Source organism: Phycomyces blakesleeanus (genome assembly GCF_001638985.1).
Source record: "Phycomyces blakesleeanus NRRL 1555(-) unplaced genomic scaffold PHYBLscaffold_7, whole genome shotgun sequence".
Lineage (NCBI taxonomy): Eukaryota > Fungi > Mucoromycota > Mucoromycetes > Mucorales > Phycomycetaceae > Phycomyces > Phycomyces blakesleeanus.
Genome location: NW_017265140.1, coordinates 890201 through 905957, shown reverse-complemented (window position 1 = coordinate 905957; position 15757 = coordinate 890201). Strand labels below are relative to the sequence as shown.

Here is a 15757-nt window from a genome sequence, read left to right as displayed (position 1 = left end):
TTGTGGACTATCATCTCAATATCTGAAAATCAGATGCCATAATAGTGTTGTTTATTAAAGTCAAATAATATTGTTTATATATATTAACATTCATATCTCTGTTATGTAATGGCTGGCTTACACTTTATAGGTTTGTAGTGTACGTGTTCCTGGTGTGTAAAAGCTCTGGGGATTGTTAGCTTGTTATGCTCGTTTGCAATAAGAAACCAGTGTTTGATTGTGGAGTATGTTCTTCACTCAATTGTGGTTTTTATACCACAAAGACATCTAAGGGCTTTCAATAACTCATTTAAACTTTTGCATACAGTTAATAGAGAAGACATGGTCGATTCAACCCCCCTCCCCCCAAGTAATAAAATAAGTTTTGTAGATTTTCAAGGCGTTTTGTGAATACTTAAACAGACGTTGCATAAATGCTTCATTGGCATTTTGGACTTTGATTAGGGTAAGAGGAAGTAACTTTTGGACTGCTAAACCAGGTGTGTACAAGCATATCAATTTGCAGGCCATTAATCCATTCAGTTCCTGATGATATATATGTCCCTTTTGAAGCATCTGATAATTCATCAGCCACAAGGTCAATTACACTTTGAGTTTTTAGCAGCTTTTTTTTTTATAAATGGATCTTTGCAAGGCATTTGATGCTGACTCGATTTCGGCTTCACCGTATCATTCCCTATAAACATGACTTCCCAAATCACAATATATGCGGCCTGGATATAGAGGAAAGCTGAAATTTTTGGATTTTATGTCCCTCCAAATGGGTCTTCTGGAACGACGCACTGGCGAAACACAGGGTCCTATAACTAGCCCAGAGCCAAGATATTTTATCGTCATATATCACACTGATCAGCCCCGACCTGAACGGAGACACCAGTACTTGTAAACCGCTGTAGATACTAGGTCTTCTCCTCCTGGTATTTTATGCCCGACAGTGACACCTGAACCACTTCTGCAGTCCTTAATTTCCTCAAGCTAAAGCATGCCAGATACGGTCCTTTGGCATTTTTCCTACACTCGCAGCAGAAAAAAAAAGAGAATCGTTTAATTGCTGTAAGATATATACAGTAAAAACGGCTCTTGCTACAACTACATCTCATACGATTTGAGTAATTTGCTATAGCTTAGATGGTCTTTACGAATTTTACCAATTTCTACAAATATATTGGTGGCAGAAGAAGAAATCTATATATATACATTGCAAATAAGCAGTTAAGGTATTATCAGACTTGAATAACTTTTTTTTACGAGTAGGAAAAGAGAAATGAAAGAAAAATAAAGATATATTAATCATTTATTTATTATAGCTATTCTTCCTAATGGCTTACTATCTATTAATAAAATCAATACTTCTATTATCTACTACCTCTCGTAAATGAAAGAAAAACGCAATAATGACATCGATCGAGAAAAAAAAAGATAGCGAGTCAATAAAATGTAATTTTGAAGAGACATATGAAAATAAAGAAGTACATAAAAATATAGATAAGCGCATATCATAGAATAACATAAATAAGCTTAAAAAAATGTAGAAGAAAATACTATAGAAACTATAATAAGATCCAATTTATGAGCTAGCTACCACTACAGGCTCTTCACCCCAATGCTGAAACTTTTTCGAATGTTTGAGATCGGCTTGGTTATAGCAACTCTTTCCATATTTGCACTGGGGATTTTTGCGAATCTTGTCTATAAACCCATTTTTAATGTGATTAGAATAAAAAATGATTTATAATGCTCGTAATAATTCCTCTTTATCTTCTTTTATATTCGTTTGCTTACCAGGCAAGTTTTGATGCTCAGAGCGAATATTGTCGGCGAGAATTTTTGAAGTAATATAATGGGAGCATTTGCGGCACACTTTGCTTTTGCGTGTCAAATCCAAGGGTGTCTGCCAAGATTTGACTAGAATAACAGTAATATTTATATATTTATACATGCATTAAATCTCTTTTCTTTTCTTTTTATAAAAACGTATATGTACTTACGGTATTTTTTTTCTGCAATGTATTGATTCAATCCTTCATCGAATATATTCTTTGGTGTTATATTGTTTAAAGTTAGGTACACTTGAAGAAGTTGCCTTTCGTAGTCGTTAAAGTCGAATAGATTGTAGTCCTTCAACTCGTATTCATCAAGTGGCTTTATTGATGCACTTCCGGCTTGATACTGGCACAAAGAGCAGTGGCTGTTTTTGCGCACCAACACAAGGTATCGTATCTTGACTTGGGCCTCATTGCGAACAACATACTCGTTGTACTTCAAATGATGATACGTTTCACTTTTTTTGAAGATTATTGGGCCAAGAGGAACTTGAAGCTAGAATAATACAAAAACAAATGTTGTTAAACTCTATATTTCTTTCTACTAATCTTGAGATTCCCCTCTCCTTAACCGTTTAGATATGTATATATAACTTACTCCGTTCTTGTCGAAAATACCATTCTCAGGGTTTGGAAATTCTTCTCCAAGGCCTTTGATAGACATGTGTCCTTTTTCTTCAGAATAATTTTCTGGTCGGTAATAGTCCATCTCACACTCTTCTCCAAGAGCAACTTCACAAAGCAAGAGAAGTTTATAAGCTTTGTTTTCAAAGCCAGTGTTATTTCCAGAGTAAGAAATCGACTTGCAGAACATGTCACCAAAGTAGATTCCATTTCCATATTGAGCACCCTAAGAAGAAGAAAAGCTTGGTAAGTGCATTGTACTTATTTTTACTGTTATACATGTATATATACTCACATTATGGTCAGTAGTCTGAGGTTGACATCGGAGACCTTGTTTGAGAATTCCCATGAAATTGCTTGTGTTTGATCCATGCCAGAGAAGTTTTCTGTTCTTGTTGTTTTCAAATGGCTTGAATCGCCCTTGTTCGACAAACCGGTTGACAGAGAACAAATGTGATATTTCATAGTCTTCCTGCTTTGCTGTAGACTTCATGTATTCTCTGATAATGGTGTACTCGCTCGCAGCAGAACCATCTTTTGTGATTTCATCCAAAGAACATCCGAGAGTCTTGTAAACATAATCAATAGGATGGGTAATAAAAGCATTGTGTTTTGCAGCCAAAGTAAGATTTGCCGCAAAATTAAGGTAAAATAAATCGTTGCTCCTGGACATTTCTGTGGATAGAGCATTATGACTAAGAATCGGTTGTATGCTGCTAGACTGACTATTGTTCAGTGGCAAGAGCTGGTAATATGCACTGCTGAGCTTAATGAGCTCATGGTTGACCACTAAATATGGATAGAAGACACAAATCAGCTTTTTGCTTTAAAAATAACAATAACAATATCTTTTCATTAAAATTCAACTTACACTTTTGAGCAACGTGCTGTTCGTGAGTTTGCATCTTCGATCTCTTTTCCTTAAAATCTGTCAGTACGGTTTCGATCTTCTTCAGAATTTCTCGTGAATCATCAATAATCTTTTGGGGAACCTGTCCGATAGGAATATCTATTTTGACTCTTCTGTAAGCAACCTGAAGATAGCTGAAATCACAGAACAATTGCATTGTGTTGCGAAGATTATCAGGGAGCTCTGATTTAGCATCTGTCTTTCTGAAATCAAACTCAGTCAGGATATCATCATTTGTGTGATTCTTGGTAGGAATCAGCATGAAACGGGCGGGCTTGGGAACAAAGTTTGATAGCCTGTCTTCCCAGTAATTGCCAGTCTTTGCTCGGAACAAGGCCTTGAATTCAGTGACAGCCTCTTCTTTAGTCAAGAACGGGGTTTTCTGATGCATTCCATCTTCACCAAATCCTCCCCAGCGGGTCCAGAGGATATATACATCAACAAGTTTGTTGTATATAATGGACATTTTGTAAAACCTACAAATGTATTAGTTCAAGTGTTTAATTGTGAAAATAAAGTTTGTGCTATATACATATATATAGAATGTCTTACATATTGCGGCTGTAATTGTTTGAAAATATCTCAACCTTCATAATCATTATATCAAGAGGCTCATCGTTTTCATAAACAACAAATCCAACATTTTTAAGATTTGAGAGTGGATCAACTTCAGCCGGCTTCTTGTCTTCTTCCATTTTGTCTTCTTTTGAGGCATCTAATTTGGCCTGAAGGAGTTTTCTTTCGGCATCTGCGTCTTTTTCAATGGCTTGAGAAGGAATAGAACTGTCTATTTCCATCATGGTTTCTGCCTCGGAGGGTGCTTCCTCGGAAGGTGCGTCCTCAAAAGCTACTGTAACTCCTTTATCAGCTAATAAATCGTATGTTTTATTTGAGAATCTAGCTTGAGCATGAGATGCAGAAGAATGGCCTAAAAAAAGACAAATATATATATGTGTGCATAAATAAAATACTTGTCTCAAACCAGAAATGGATACAGAATAAGTCAAGATAACTTGCCTTGGTTGTCTAAAGTCCAGGCCAATTCACGAAATCTACTTCCAACTGATCTCGATATATAGGTGAGTATATGAATATTATCATAAGAGTACCCGTGAGATCCGGCAATGAGACGAGCAACAACAGTCATGCCTTGGCTATCGCGAGCAAACCAATCAATAGGAACAGTGGTTTTCTCGCAGATAACCTTAAGTAGCGACATTCGGTTTTGCAATACAGTATGAAAGACTGCGTTGACTTTGTCTTCATAGATATCTGAACGATCTTCTAGATTCTTCTTACAGCTTTCAATGTTCGGATCTGCGTGAACTTCAAGCAAGCGCTTTAATTTTAAGGTGCGCGAGAGAGAGAAGCTTGGTAAGTAACTGCCTTGTAATTGATCGATATATGATAATACATACTTCAATAAGGATTGGATCATTCTCTCGTATAGCGGCCTCGAGTGGAGTTTCACCTGTTATTTCATCAATTGTATTGATGTCGACAGAAGAGTAATGGAGCATGTGCTCGTATATGGTATGCTATGATATATATATATATATATATAGAAGTCGATTTGTTTTAATATATATATATATTATTTTCTCTTAGAAAAATACGTACATCTTCATTCTTTGACTTTCTTTTTTCAAAGAAGTATGTGTAGAATATAGAGCGAGATGATCCAGGAACCTTTACATTAAGATCCACTTTGTGGTTTAGCAGCAGCTATATTATATCAAAGGCATACACGTTAGCCAGAACTCACAAGTTTTTTCTTTTCGTTCTGTTTATAATATGCGTATTCTTACGTGTAGTTTATCTGTTTTGTTCTTATCAGAAAGGTAGATAAATAATGATGAGATTGTGTTTTTATCTTTTTTGAAAGAACGTTCAAATGCATTGGGATCTGCTCCGGCCTTCAAAAGCATCTAGAAGAATAATTAAAAAAACAGTTAGTTTAAAAAAAAGTTTTTTGCTTTAAAAAAAATACTTACATCAAATATCTTTGAGTCCATAAAACTTGAAGCAAAAAATAAGGGAGGGGTTTCGGTGTACATTGTGAGACTATCCCCAATGTATACAGTTGATGGTTGATTCAAGTCTGCCTTTGCTTCAATCAAAAGCTATTGATGAAAGTATATTTAATAAAACATAGTCCTAGCTATCTTTCAAAATTTTACTCTTATATAAAAATTACCTTGAGAGCATCTGCGTTATCATCGAAACAGGCCGCAGAAACAGCGTTTCTTCGCTTGAACCCAAAGTCGGAATCTGTGGCAGCCCCAGCATTTAAAAGCAATTGCAAGACTTCGGTATTCTTATACTCGGTAGCTAGAAGGACAATCGACTTTTTCTCTTCGCTGGTGACATGTGATACAGAAGCACCAGCTTCCAAAAGAATCTTTTTTATATATAATAAAAATATAAAAATATAAATATATAATATATTATGGCTTAATTGATTTACGGCTATATGTAATATAAATACCTTGACACATTCAGTGGCATTTGATGATACAGCATACCATAGTTCGGATGACCCGGAATTGTCGAGCACACCAATCTGGCACAGCTTGGAGTCTATCAATGATTTTAAAAGATCAAACTGGCTATTCTTTGCCGCATAATGAGCAGGACTACATCCATTAGCGTCGATATGAGCGCTTATATTGAGAGTCTCAATTCGGCTCAAAAACTCTGGGTAATATTCGCTCCAAACCTCACTTGCAAAAAAAAAAGTGTTTAAGTTATTTATGGTCATTTTTTAATATAAAAAAGGTAGTTTAGCTGTATAGACAACTTACTCGTCAAAGGGTTTGAAATCAGTGATAATATGCCAAAGGTTTTTGTTCTCTGTCGTAGTAGAGCTTGTAATAGTTTCATCATCTGCAGAACGAAGAAGTACCTCTGCCAGATGGAATTTTCCTATTTAACAAAATTGATATGGAATATATATATATATATCTTGGCTTCAAACAAAAATATAAAGTTGACAGCTTCATACCTGTAATAAGTGCGTCTTTAAGAAAATCTAAATATTAAATTTGATTAGACAACACCAATCAACCATGGTAATTAACAACATTACACTTACCGAGGAACTTCACCCCATGATCCATAATAATGTAGGTCATGTTCATAATCGCTTTCGACAAACTGTAGTGGAAGGTAGAGACACTATCTGTATCAGGCAATATCATATCCCGTGAAGTATCAGCTCCTTCACTGCAAAGCATTGAAGAATAATCAACATGCCCATATCCCAGAGATAATTGCAAAGGCCCATTCTACACAAGTAGTACATCACACAAACAGGGGTTAGAAATTGTACACAGAATTAAGGCTTACCACAAGCAAAAACAAATTTACCCCATCATTGTCTGCTGCATTCACGTTGACATTCTTTTTTAACAAGAAAGAAGTACATGAAAATGAACCTGTACATGCGGCATAATGAAGAGCAGTACGTCCAAAAACATCAGGAACATCGTATTCAGTATTTTCACTAGTACAAATAAACTTGATGATATCGACAGGATCTGATCTCATGGAAGGTCCAACTTCTTTCTCCCAGAAAAAACCAATGTACATCTCCAGAGCAGATTTCTCTTCTTCGGTAAACTCAAAGTCGTCCTTTTCCTTCTCTATCTTGGCTTCTTCTTGAGCAATGGACATTTTCTGGCCTTTCTTGAGCCATTCGTTTATGCTTGAACTCTCGTCACCGTATTTAGTCAGGAATTCCTCCAAAGTAACCTTCTTCTTATTTTCATAATCGTTCTTCTTAATAATATTTTGTACTTTCTTGGCTATGAGAATAACCTCTTTCATATTGGGGATGACGTTCAGCCCAGTAAAGGCAATATGGAGAGGAGTTCGACCTATAATTTTCTGATAAGTTATTTGATACAAAAGAAAAGACTATGGTTCTCTTTCGTTTAATTACCTAGTATGTCTTTTGCATTAATATCGGCGCCTGCTTTAACGAGCATCGTCTCGACTTTGAAGGATGCATTGGTTTGGCTCTTTGCCTTTTCGATTGCTAAATGAAGAGGAGTTTGGCCTCTCTTGTTGGTAGCCATAACGTTTGCCCCACAATCCAACAAATACTGAACCAAATGGAACTTTTCGGTATCGACAGCATAGTGTATCGGGTAGTTTCCATATTCGTCTTCCTGATTGACTTGAGATCCATAATCCAAAAGATATCTTGTTATCTTGATGTGTCTGTTCTTGATAGCTTCAATAAGCGGACCAGTCTGACCAGGTAAAACATTTGCGTCGACCTCGCATTTCAACATTGCGGCCACGACATGTTCATTTCCGCTTCTTACTGCCAATTTAAGTGGGGAGACTCCTTTATTGTCGAAAGCACTTGCGCAAGATGGATCGCGGGACAAGAAAGGCAAAGCAAATTCGACACATTTGTGGATTATATCAGAACTAGCTCCTTTAAAAGCGACATGAAGAGCAGTCTCTTTCTCTACAGCACAAACGAAAAACAATAAATATATAGTCAGATACATATGCATAAAATTAAAATAAAATAAAGAGATATAAAGATAACCAACCATCGTTTTCAATGTTCCAGTTAATAGAATGTTGAGAATTCTGTATTATTGCGTCAAAGAGATATACATTTCCAACACGAATAGTCTGCATCAAAACTGTATCTTTGTTCGGGTGTTCTGCGTTGATGTTGGCTCCAGCCGATAAAAGCTTGATAAAAGGTGACAATGAAAAATCGCGGCTATTGCGTTCTACTGTTCCTTTAATGGAGTCCAGAGCATGCATCAGGGCTGTTCTTCCTGACTTGTCTTTTTGGTCAATGTTATCCGAGGTAACTGTACTAGCACCGCATAGAGTAGAAATCACAGGACCATTCAAGAGCTTGGCTGCTTTCATCAGAACAGTCAATCCGTTTTCCTCGGCAATGCAGGGATTCGCACCATTTTCCACATAGATAGAAACAAACGTATCCAAAATGGTATCAAAGTCGGGAAGTACAAAATCAAACTTCTTTTTGGCATGCTCTATTGTCTGAAGACTATTATCCGGAAGATACTCAGAGCGGTTCTGCTTTTTGAAGAATCCCATAGACAAAGAAGTCTCTCCAAAGGTATCGTCAATTTTAACCCGTTGATTCACATCGCATCCAGAAGCAAAAAGAAAGGCAATCAACTCTGCGTGCTGAGTAGTTGCAGCTTTTATATATATATAAAGGAATTTAGTCTAAAATAATATTTGGAGCTCTTATTCACATAAATTTACTTACCGAGATGAAGTGCTCCGTATCCAGTTTCCTTGGGGTAGTCTGTAGGCTTGGATTTTGGATTATTTTTCTTGAAATCTTTGGGCAGCTGGACAGTAGAGTTTGGGTTAAGCTTTGTGACAGGAAGGATCTTTGTCATTATATTAAGCTAAAGTAATAATCCCATTAATGTTAGTTAATACGTATTTAAAATAAATTGAACACGCCCATACACACACACACATATATATATATATATATAAATGCTTACCCAAGTAGTAAAAGTGAACATAAATACAACAGTTTTTTTTGTCGAACTATCTTCGAGTTGTGCAGGTACTTGCGATCCAAAATAGCCATATTGCTGAGGAGTTAAGAGTTCTTTTACTCGCTTCTTTTCTTTATCCATTCGTTTTCTTTGGATTCTTACGGCTGTCGTAACGCCGTATAAAAATGGTGTATAGCCTTTATTATTAGGAGTCTCGATCTGTTAAATAAAGAAATAATAATTGATTAGCTATAATTCAAACAAAAGAAATCCGAAAGCACTATACTACTTACTATATCCTTTAACATTTCCGTGGTAGGATTTGTTCGAAGCACAACTTTCCATATATCATTTATAACGTTAACCAAGCGCTTCTTACGGGTCTTTTCTTCTTCTTGGTAATCGAGAATACCGTCAATATGCGCAGAAAAACCGAGAAGATAATGGAAGAGGTTGTTTCCATTTCGGTCAGTATCACTCCAGTACTTTGCGCCACTCTTGATAAGAATCTTGACCATATTGTGATTCTTATGGAACATTGCGGCACCAAATGGAGTTTCGTTTTCAAAACTCTTTTTGTCGAGGTCGGCTCCAGCCCGAATAAGCTTTTCTGCCAAGATTTGCTGATACTTAACACCCTCGTTATCATCAAACTTTAAGGGTGGTAAAACTTTCCACGAAGGCAGCGGAGGGTATGTCTCTTTAACCCAACCAACAGGGCGGTAGGCGTTAAAGTAAGGCGAAGATACTAAGGTATGTAAAACCGTTTCACCTAAAAAAATTATATATGTTAACTCAAGCTATGTTCAATTATACTCCAATGTTCAATATATATATAATCTTACCTTGTGTAGTCTGAATGTTGACATTTGAGTTTTTCATAAACAGGATATCCGCCTTTCTTGAGTTTTGCTTGACTTCAATCTTGCTCTCAAATGTTTCTGAAACGCAGTGATGAAGCATAGTTCTTCCGTCTTCGTCCTTAAAATCAACACTCACGGGAAAGTCTGTTCTGGAGAGAAGGTGCTTAACAACGGATAAGTGACCTTTATAGTTAGCAACGGAACAAGGTGATCTTCTCCAGGCATTTTCAAGAGTTGGGTCGGCTCCTCCGTAAACAATAAGAAGCTTGAGAACACTCAGGTGTCCAAAGGCGGCTGCGTAGTGTACAGGTCTATTAAGAGAGGTATCATGGGCATTTGCATCGGCACCTTCTTTGAGCAAAAATTGGACAATCTTGTAGTGACCACTGATTGTGGCAAGATGGAGAGCGGTCTTTGAGAATTTGTTGCCAGATTCAATATTGGCACCGTTTTCAAGCAGTACGCGAACACACTCAAGGTGACCTCTTTCAGCAGCATACAAAAGAGGGGTACATTTAGTTACACTTTCGACGACATCAACCGTGGCACCGCATTCTATGAGAGCCTTGCACGTCTCGGAGTGACCATAATAAGCAGCATAATGTAAAGGTCGTCTTTTGGAAGCCAGTAAAGAATGGTTAGCAAAATCTGGAGATGGAAGGGTACTGTCACTGATGTGTTCCAAAATAGGTCTGATGTTCTTGTGTCTTCCGTATCTTGCGGCTTGCAACAATGGCGTCAATCTGCTTTTATCACCAGCAGACATCTCATATTTTACGGAAATCAAATACTCGATGCAAGCAGGTGTGGTGCTGGCGGCAGCAAAATGAGCGACTGTTCGTCCAAGATCATCCACCACAAATCTTTCAAATGGTTCAAGGGCTTCGAAGAATTCTTTGATGTATTTGGAAGATGTATTGATTGCAGAGCATTGAAACGGAGTAAGACCAAAGTTGTTTGACAGCTTCTTAATAATTTGAGGTCGACGGTAGTTTGCGAGGGCCTGATCTTTTGTAGACTGTATATAATAATTATGTGATACTGTTAGATGAGAGTATAAACTCATTGGAATATTTAGCGCCTTACCAAAAGAACATCGATGTGGAGATGGTTATAATAGCTTGGGTCATATGTATCTTTGATAAGTGTTCCGGCAGCTTTATAATTTCCAGAAGCAACAAGGATATAGACTCCTTTTTCCGACCAAACTTCACTGGCAGCAACTTCCAATGCACCAATAGTCTCATTTTTCAACATCAAGGATGACTTTTGAAGACAGGGCAAGATCTCGATAAAGCGACTCGTGCGTCTCATGTGCTTTGCAAAATCAACTTCCAAGGGGATATGGTCGGTCTCTCTGAAAAATGCAGCATCTCCTTGACGGTTTCCTCTCGACTCTGCTACTTGTCTGTTAAATTACTTGATATTAGTAATTTATTTTATAAAAGTAATTAGAGTGCTTTATTATATAGTATACATACCGGACTGCATGGCCAAAGGTGGATTTACGTATGTACCCAGTATTTTCACCGTATGACATGTATTTTGGGGGGACTTTGACACGGATACCACCATTGTCATTTTTAATTAAATGGACAAGATTCAGATTCCCATTTAACACAGCGGCTGCTATAACTCTGTCTCCTTGTAAAGCACAGTCTTCTTCTTCCCAGTGAGGGATTGTATCGTGAGCGCCAATGACCTTTTTTAGTTCATCCTCGTCGTTGTTTTTAATAGCCTCGCTGTAGGCTGATACGGAGCAACGCATACAGCAATCCTTTGCATGATCCGCCGAGTCGATGATCCCGTCAAGTAAGTTTACAAGGCCAGCACGAGTCTCCTTTCGATTCTCGCGTTGCTTTTTAGCTTCCATCTCTTGCAAGACACTTTTCTTTGTGACCTTGGCACGACCCTTCTTCCCTGTGGCAACCTTACTTCTCTTGGATGGGGGTTTTATTTCAGTATCTTCCTCAACAGAATCCATCATGCTATTTTTCATGTTGAGCATTGCACGGATTTTGGACGAGCGCAGTGGGCGGGTGTTTAATCCGGTGGTTTCTGTTTCCATCATTGAGTAACCTGAACTTTCTTGGATTTTTGTATTGAAAGCGGTCAACACAGCAGGCTCATCAATTGAGCTCAAGGGCACCCAGGAATCCTCGGATTCAGATTGGCCAGCACGGTGCACAAGATAAAGTGTATCTCCCTAATATATATGTATATATGCGTGTGTGTAAGTAGATGTATACATTAATTCTCTGTGAAACTTGGCGTATTTGTTTGAAGCAATAATCAATGGCATATCACCTTGCTAAACTTAAAATCACGAATAGATTCGATCACTGGTTTCATTGCAGCTTTTAGTCTGCTGCTTTTCTTAGTAGCCTTGGGCTTTGACACTCTTTTAATAGCAGTTTCGTTCTGTTGAATAGTAGAGACTCTTGAATCCTTTCTTGTAGAGTTGCTTTGAGTAGAAACATCTTCTACGGCAAGACGTTTTCTTGGGTACAATCCTGAGCCCTGTAAGCATAAAACAATGTAATTAGGCAATGTACTTAAATAATAATTTCCTACAGTCTTGCCTTAACCTTATCTGAGGAGGTAGTTCTGGATGCTCTATTTGAATGCTTCATGCTATTTGAGGCGTTTTGATGGTGGATGGAAAAAAGGTAGAAGAGAGCCCTATTTATATGGAAACTCCAAAAAAAAACCTGAACCAGTGTAATTCAAAGGCAGCTATGTTGTACATATAATTACCATTTTTAGCCGCCGAGCCATTTGGTTGCCATGGCAACCGTTGCTATGGACTGCGGTTGAATACTAATACTAAAAACCTTTGATTTTCAGAATCATGCTACAATGAATTTTTTTGAACCCAGGTGTAACATATCGCAACAAAAAATTCTTTATCCAAAAAGGTTATTTATTTCTACAATATGGAAATTAGAATGTAAGCACAGTGGGAACTTAACATATGTTTTGATGTCTATGTTCCATTATGCAGCACGTTATTATATATTCTAATTGATCCAATCGATAATGACTTATTTAAGCTTTTACACCGGTGATAATCCATAGTTTATTAGTTTATTGATTGGAAAAGTCTTTATTAAGGTGAAAATACTGTGAATATAGTATAATATAAAGCTTTAAGTTAATGTCTACTCTAGGAGTCTCTTTGGATGTCATCCAAATAATCTCCTACAGTTTTTATTGTAAGATCATGTATAGCTCCAGCGCTAGCTGCTGCTGCCTGTGTGACAGACTCTTTGACAATATCAGGTTTCTCCCTCAAGTTCTCATATACAACAAATGCTGATGTCTCATCGATCACGTCCACGACATTTTTTCCAAAAACTTCGAACAACTTGGAAACATAGTCGCACGAAATCGGACCCGAATTTGTGGATACATAAAAGGTATTAGATTGTCGAGTGATAACTGGCAGAAAACAATAGTAATGTTGCTCGACATTAGTAATTGCCTTTATTTCCATTGTGTGTCTTACAAAATGTTCCTTACCTTCAGGGTTCACAAAGTTAAAGTACTCAAACCCAGTTCTAACCATAGCAGCCTTATTAATATACTCTTCAAGGATTGGAACGGGTTTTTGTTGATCGTCCAGCAGATCTACTTTAGTTGAACCATGATTGTATATCTCCTCGGGTTCATTGAGCCAGTTTGGATCTTGTTCTTCATCATCACTCTTTTCCCACCCATCATCGTATTTCTCTTTCTCTTTTGGCTCTTCTTCAACAGGTTCAACTTCTTCTTCTGGAACCTCTTCTGGCGAGTTTCGTGCTTTATCTATACACCATATGCATCACGTTTACTGTCATATTCAATAATAGTATATTAATAAAAGTAGCTGGTATAACATACCCAGGAATGACACCATCTTGAGGAAAACAGAGCCTGTCATGAAAGCATCATAGCCAGCCTCGTGAGCCTTTTCAGTTAGATAACGAGGAAACTCCCAATCCATATCTATCCCATTTTATACAAATTAGTAATAGTAAGAAAAAGCACCTTCGTCTTCCAATTGAGCTAATTAAGTAAGTGTCTATTTGTATTTACCAATCCGAGGGTTCTTGAACTCAGCTTTGTTGGTTTCAAAACGAAGGATGTCAAGTGACGTAGAGGAACCGAACAATGGCTGGAATTCAGGAACATATGTACTCAGGTGTTTTGTATCGATCATGCTAGTAATAACACAAGGTTATTAATCAATATTCATGCTCAAAAGATAAATGAATGAAGTACATACTTTGGAAATACTCTGTGAGCGAGTTTCTTAAAATCCTGCACATCCTCGGGAAGAGGTTCTACAAATTGTCCAATTACATGGCAAATATCAAGGAGCATGTTATGGCCCACGACAATCTTTTTTGATTCAGAAATCCAATCAATCACTCGACGGAATCCGGTAGCTCCTTCACAATCTTTCTTTAGAACAAAATATATTTATATCAGCTTGCATGTTTGATCTGGTATATTTACACGTATTATATATACCTCAAATTGTTTGCGACGTTCCTCTGTGCGCTTATTCATATCCTTCTCTGATAAACGGGCAATCCGAATAAAGCCAGGTTTTCCTTCTGCTACAAGGCCCTCGTACCTATGTTTCTCTTATCAATAAGACAATATTATAGTACGGTCAGTAGTATATGTACTTACCTATTGCGAGCTTCTTGGTATAGCAATCGACGTTGGTAAGCGTTTTTGGCAATGATATTTACACCTTCTGCATCTTCTGGGTTTGGGTTAGCTACCCAGGCATCAATCTCCTTTCTTTATGTATTTTGAATGTTAGTGAGAAACATTTTTTGTGTACCAAAGTCTCTCTTGATCCAAACGAACCTTGCTGCTTCAATGAATCCTCGTTCTTTTTCATCAATCGGGATATCAGGCATGGCATCATTCAACCGCTGTGTCGCATCTCTGATATATGCTTTTTCCTCTTCCAAAGTCATATACGGCACGCCTTGATAAACCCACTATATCACACAACATTACATGTATCGTTCACTTTCTTCGGTACACATTTTTCGGTGTTAGTTATTATTGACATACTTTGTTGAAGTCAAACTGTTGTTTGGATAAAAAGTCAAATGCTTGGGCCTGAGTCATGAATGTTTTGTTGGCTTGAACCTTGCCAGTCATGGCAGTAGGGAAAATATAAAAGTTGAAAGGCTTGGATATATACCGACCAGAAGGTCCATCCCATTTGAAGGTGCACATGCCAAACTGAATGATGATGAATCTTTTGGTGGCTTCTCTATATTCTGCATAACGGTTTGCCAAGGTATCAATTCTTTTACTTGTTCCTGGTCTGTGCAGTCCTAAGATTGACATTGGTTAAAGGTTGACAGGTAATGTACAATTTATGATTTACCAGAGAATTCGGCATCAATGGCCATAAAATCACACTCATCAATTGCTTTCTTGATGGTAGGCAGCCTTTGAATAAACTGCTGTCTAGGGATCTCCATGTTTGTAATTTAGTAGTTCCCCAAGAAGAAGCCTATTTAATCATTATATCTTCTTTTTTTTCTATAAAAATAAAAAGGAATATATACCCATATGAATAGATATATGTGACGCGGCAAAAAAAAAAGTTTTTGGGCTTTAATGCCAATAAACTGGATTCTTTCTTGGTTTACAGGTATCAATATAACTACGAAGCTCTGGAAAAGTGAAGCAAATGAAGATAATATATCTGAGCTTACCAATATGGATAATAAAGTATATTTTCTGGTTCATATGATTTAAGTTAATTATTTTCTATTGTACTGAAAGCAACTGTTACGCGCCATAGATCAGAGTATATTTATAAAATATGTATAAATGTCTTTTAATATGTATTCTTTTTCTTTTATATATATCACAAGTAAATGTTAAATTATTTTTTTAATATATTTTACTCTTGGAGATTCAATAGAAAGGACACTGATATCATATGATATATTCTTAATAGGTAAACAGTATAATGAATAAACTCAATTAAAAGATTATATA

At 37.0% G+C, this 15757-nt stretch overlaps 4 protein-coding genes across 4 annotated transcripts; 1 reads left to right on the top strand and 3 right to left on the bottom strand.

Moving 5' to 3' along the window:
• Nucleotides 1-619: 619 nt before the first annotated feature.
• Nucleotides 620-886, top strand: PHYBLDRAFT_143696 (hypothetical protein; the record flags this gene model as incomplete). Its single annotated transcript, XM_018431044.1, has 2 exons — nt 620-666; nt 724-886. The coding sequence occupies 2 exons, from the start codon at nt 620-622 to the stop codon at nt 884-886; spliced, it is 210 nt and encodes a 69-aa protein (XP_018293495.1).
• A 1664-nt stretch (nt 887-2550) lies between these two features.
• PHYBLDRAFT_103870 (hypothetical protein) lies at nt 2551-2910 on the bottom strand (the record flags this gene model as incomplete). The annotated part of the gene is made up of 2 exons (XM_018427795.1): nt 2551-2673; nt 2743-2910. Coding segments are annotated over 2 exons (291 nt in total), but the record flags the coding sequence as incomplete, so codon positions are not given.
• Nucleotides 2911-10004: 7094 nt separating this feature from the next.
• Nucleotides 10005-10253, bottom strand: PHYBLDRAFT_8505 (hypothetical protein; the record flags this gene model as incomplete). The annotated part of the gene is made up of 1 exon (XM_018443614.1): nt 10005-10253. A coding segment is annotated over one exon (249 nt), but the record flags the coding sequence as incomplete, so codon positions are not given.
• Nucleotides 10254-12786: 2533 nt separating this feature from the next.
• Nucleotides 12787-15263, bottom strand: PHYBLDRAFT_186408 (hypothetical protein). Its single transcript, XM_018439237.1, has 10 exons — nt 15135-15263; nt 14813-15081; nt 14600-14736; nt 14417-14530; nt 14252-14357; nt 14004-14182; nt 13814-13938; nt 13619-13723; nt 13259-13543; nt 12787-13177 (listed from the first exon to the last, which is right to left on the bottom strand). The coding sequence occupies exons 1-10, from the start codon at nt 15229-15231 to the stop codon at nt 12903-12905; spliced, it is 1692 nt and encodes a 563-aa protein (XP_018293492.1). The 5' UTR covers nt 15232-15263; the 3' UTR covers nt 12787-12902.
• Nucleotides 15264-15757: the final 494 nt, after the last annotated feature.

Excerpts from the sequence above, each read along its gene's own strand:
- PHYBLDRAFT_186408 (XM_018439237.1), bottom strand. The coding sequence starts at position 15,231 with ATGGAGATCCCTAGACAGCAGTTTATTCAAAGGCTGCCTACCATCAAG. Across the intron at positions 14,183-14,251 it reads AACGTCGCAAACAATTTGAG|AAAGATTGTGAAGGAGCTAC; the intron begins GTATATATAATA and ends TTTGTTCTAAAG. Across the intron at positions 13,178-13,258 it reads TAACTTTGTGAACCCTGAAG|TTATCACTCGACAATCTAAT; the intron begins GTAAGGAACATT and ends GTTTTCTGCCAG.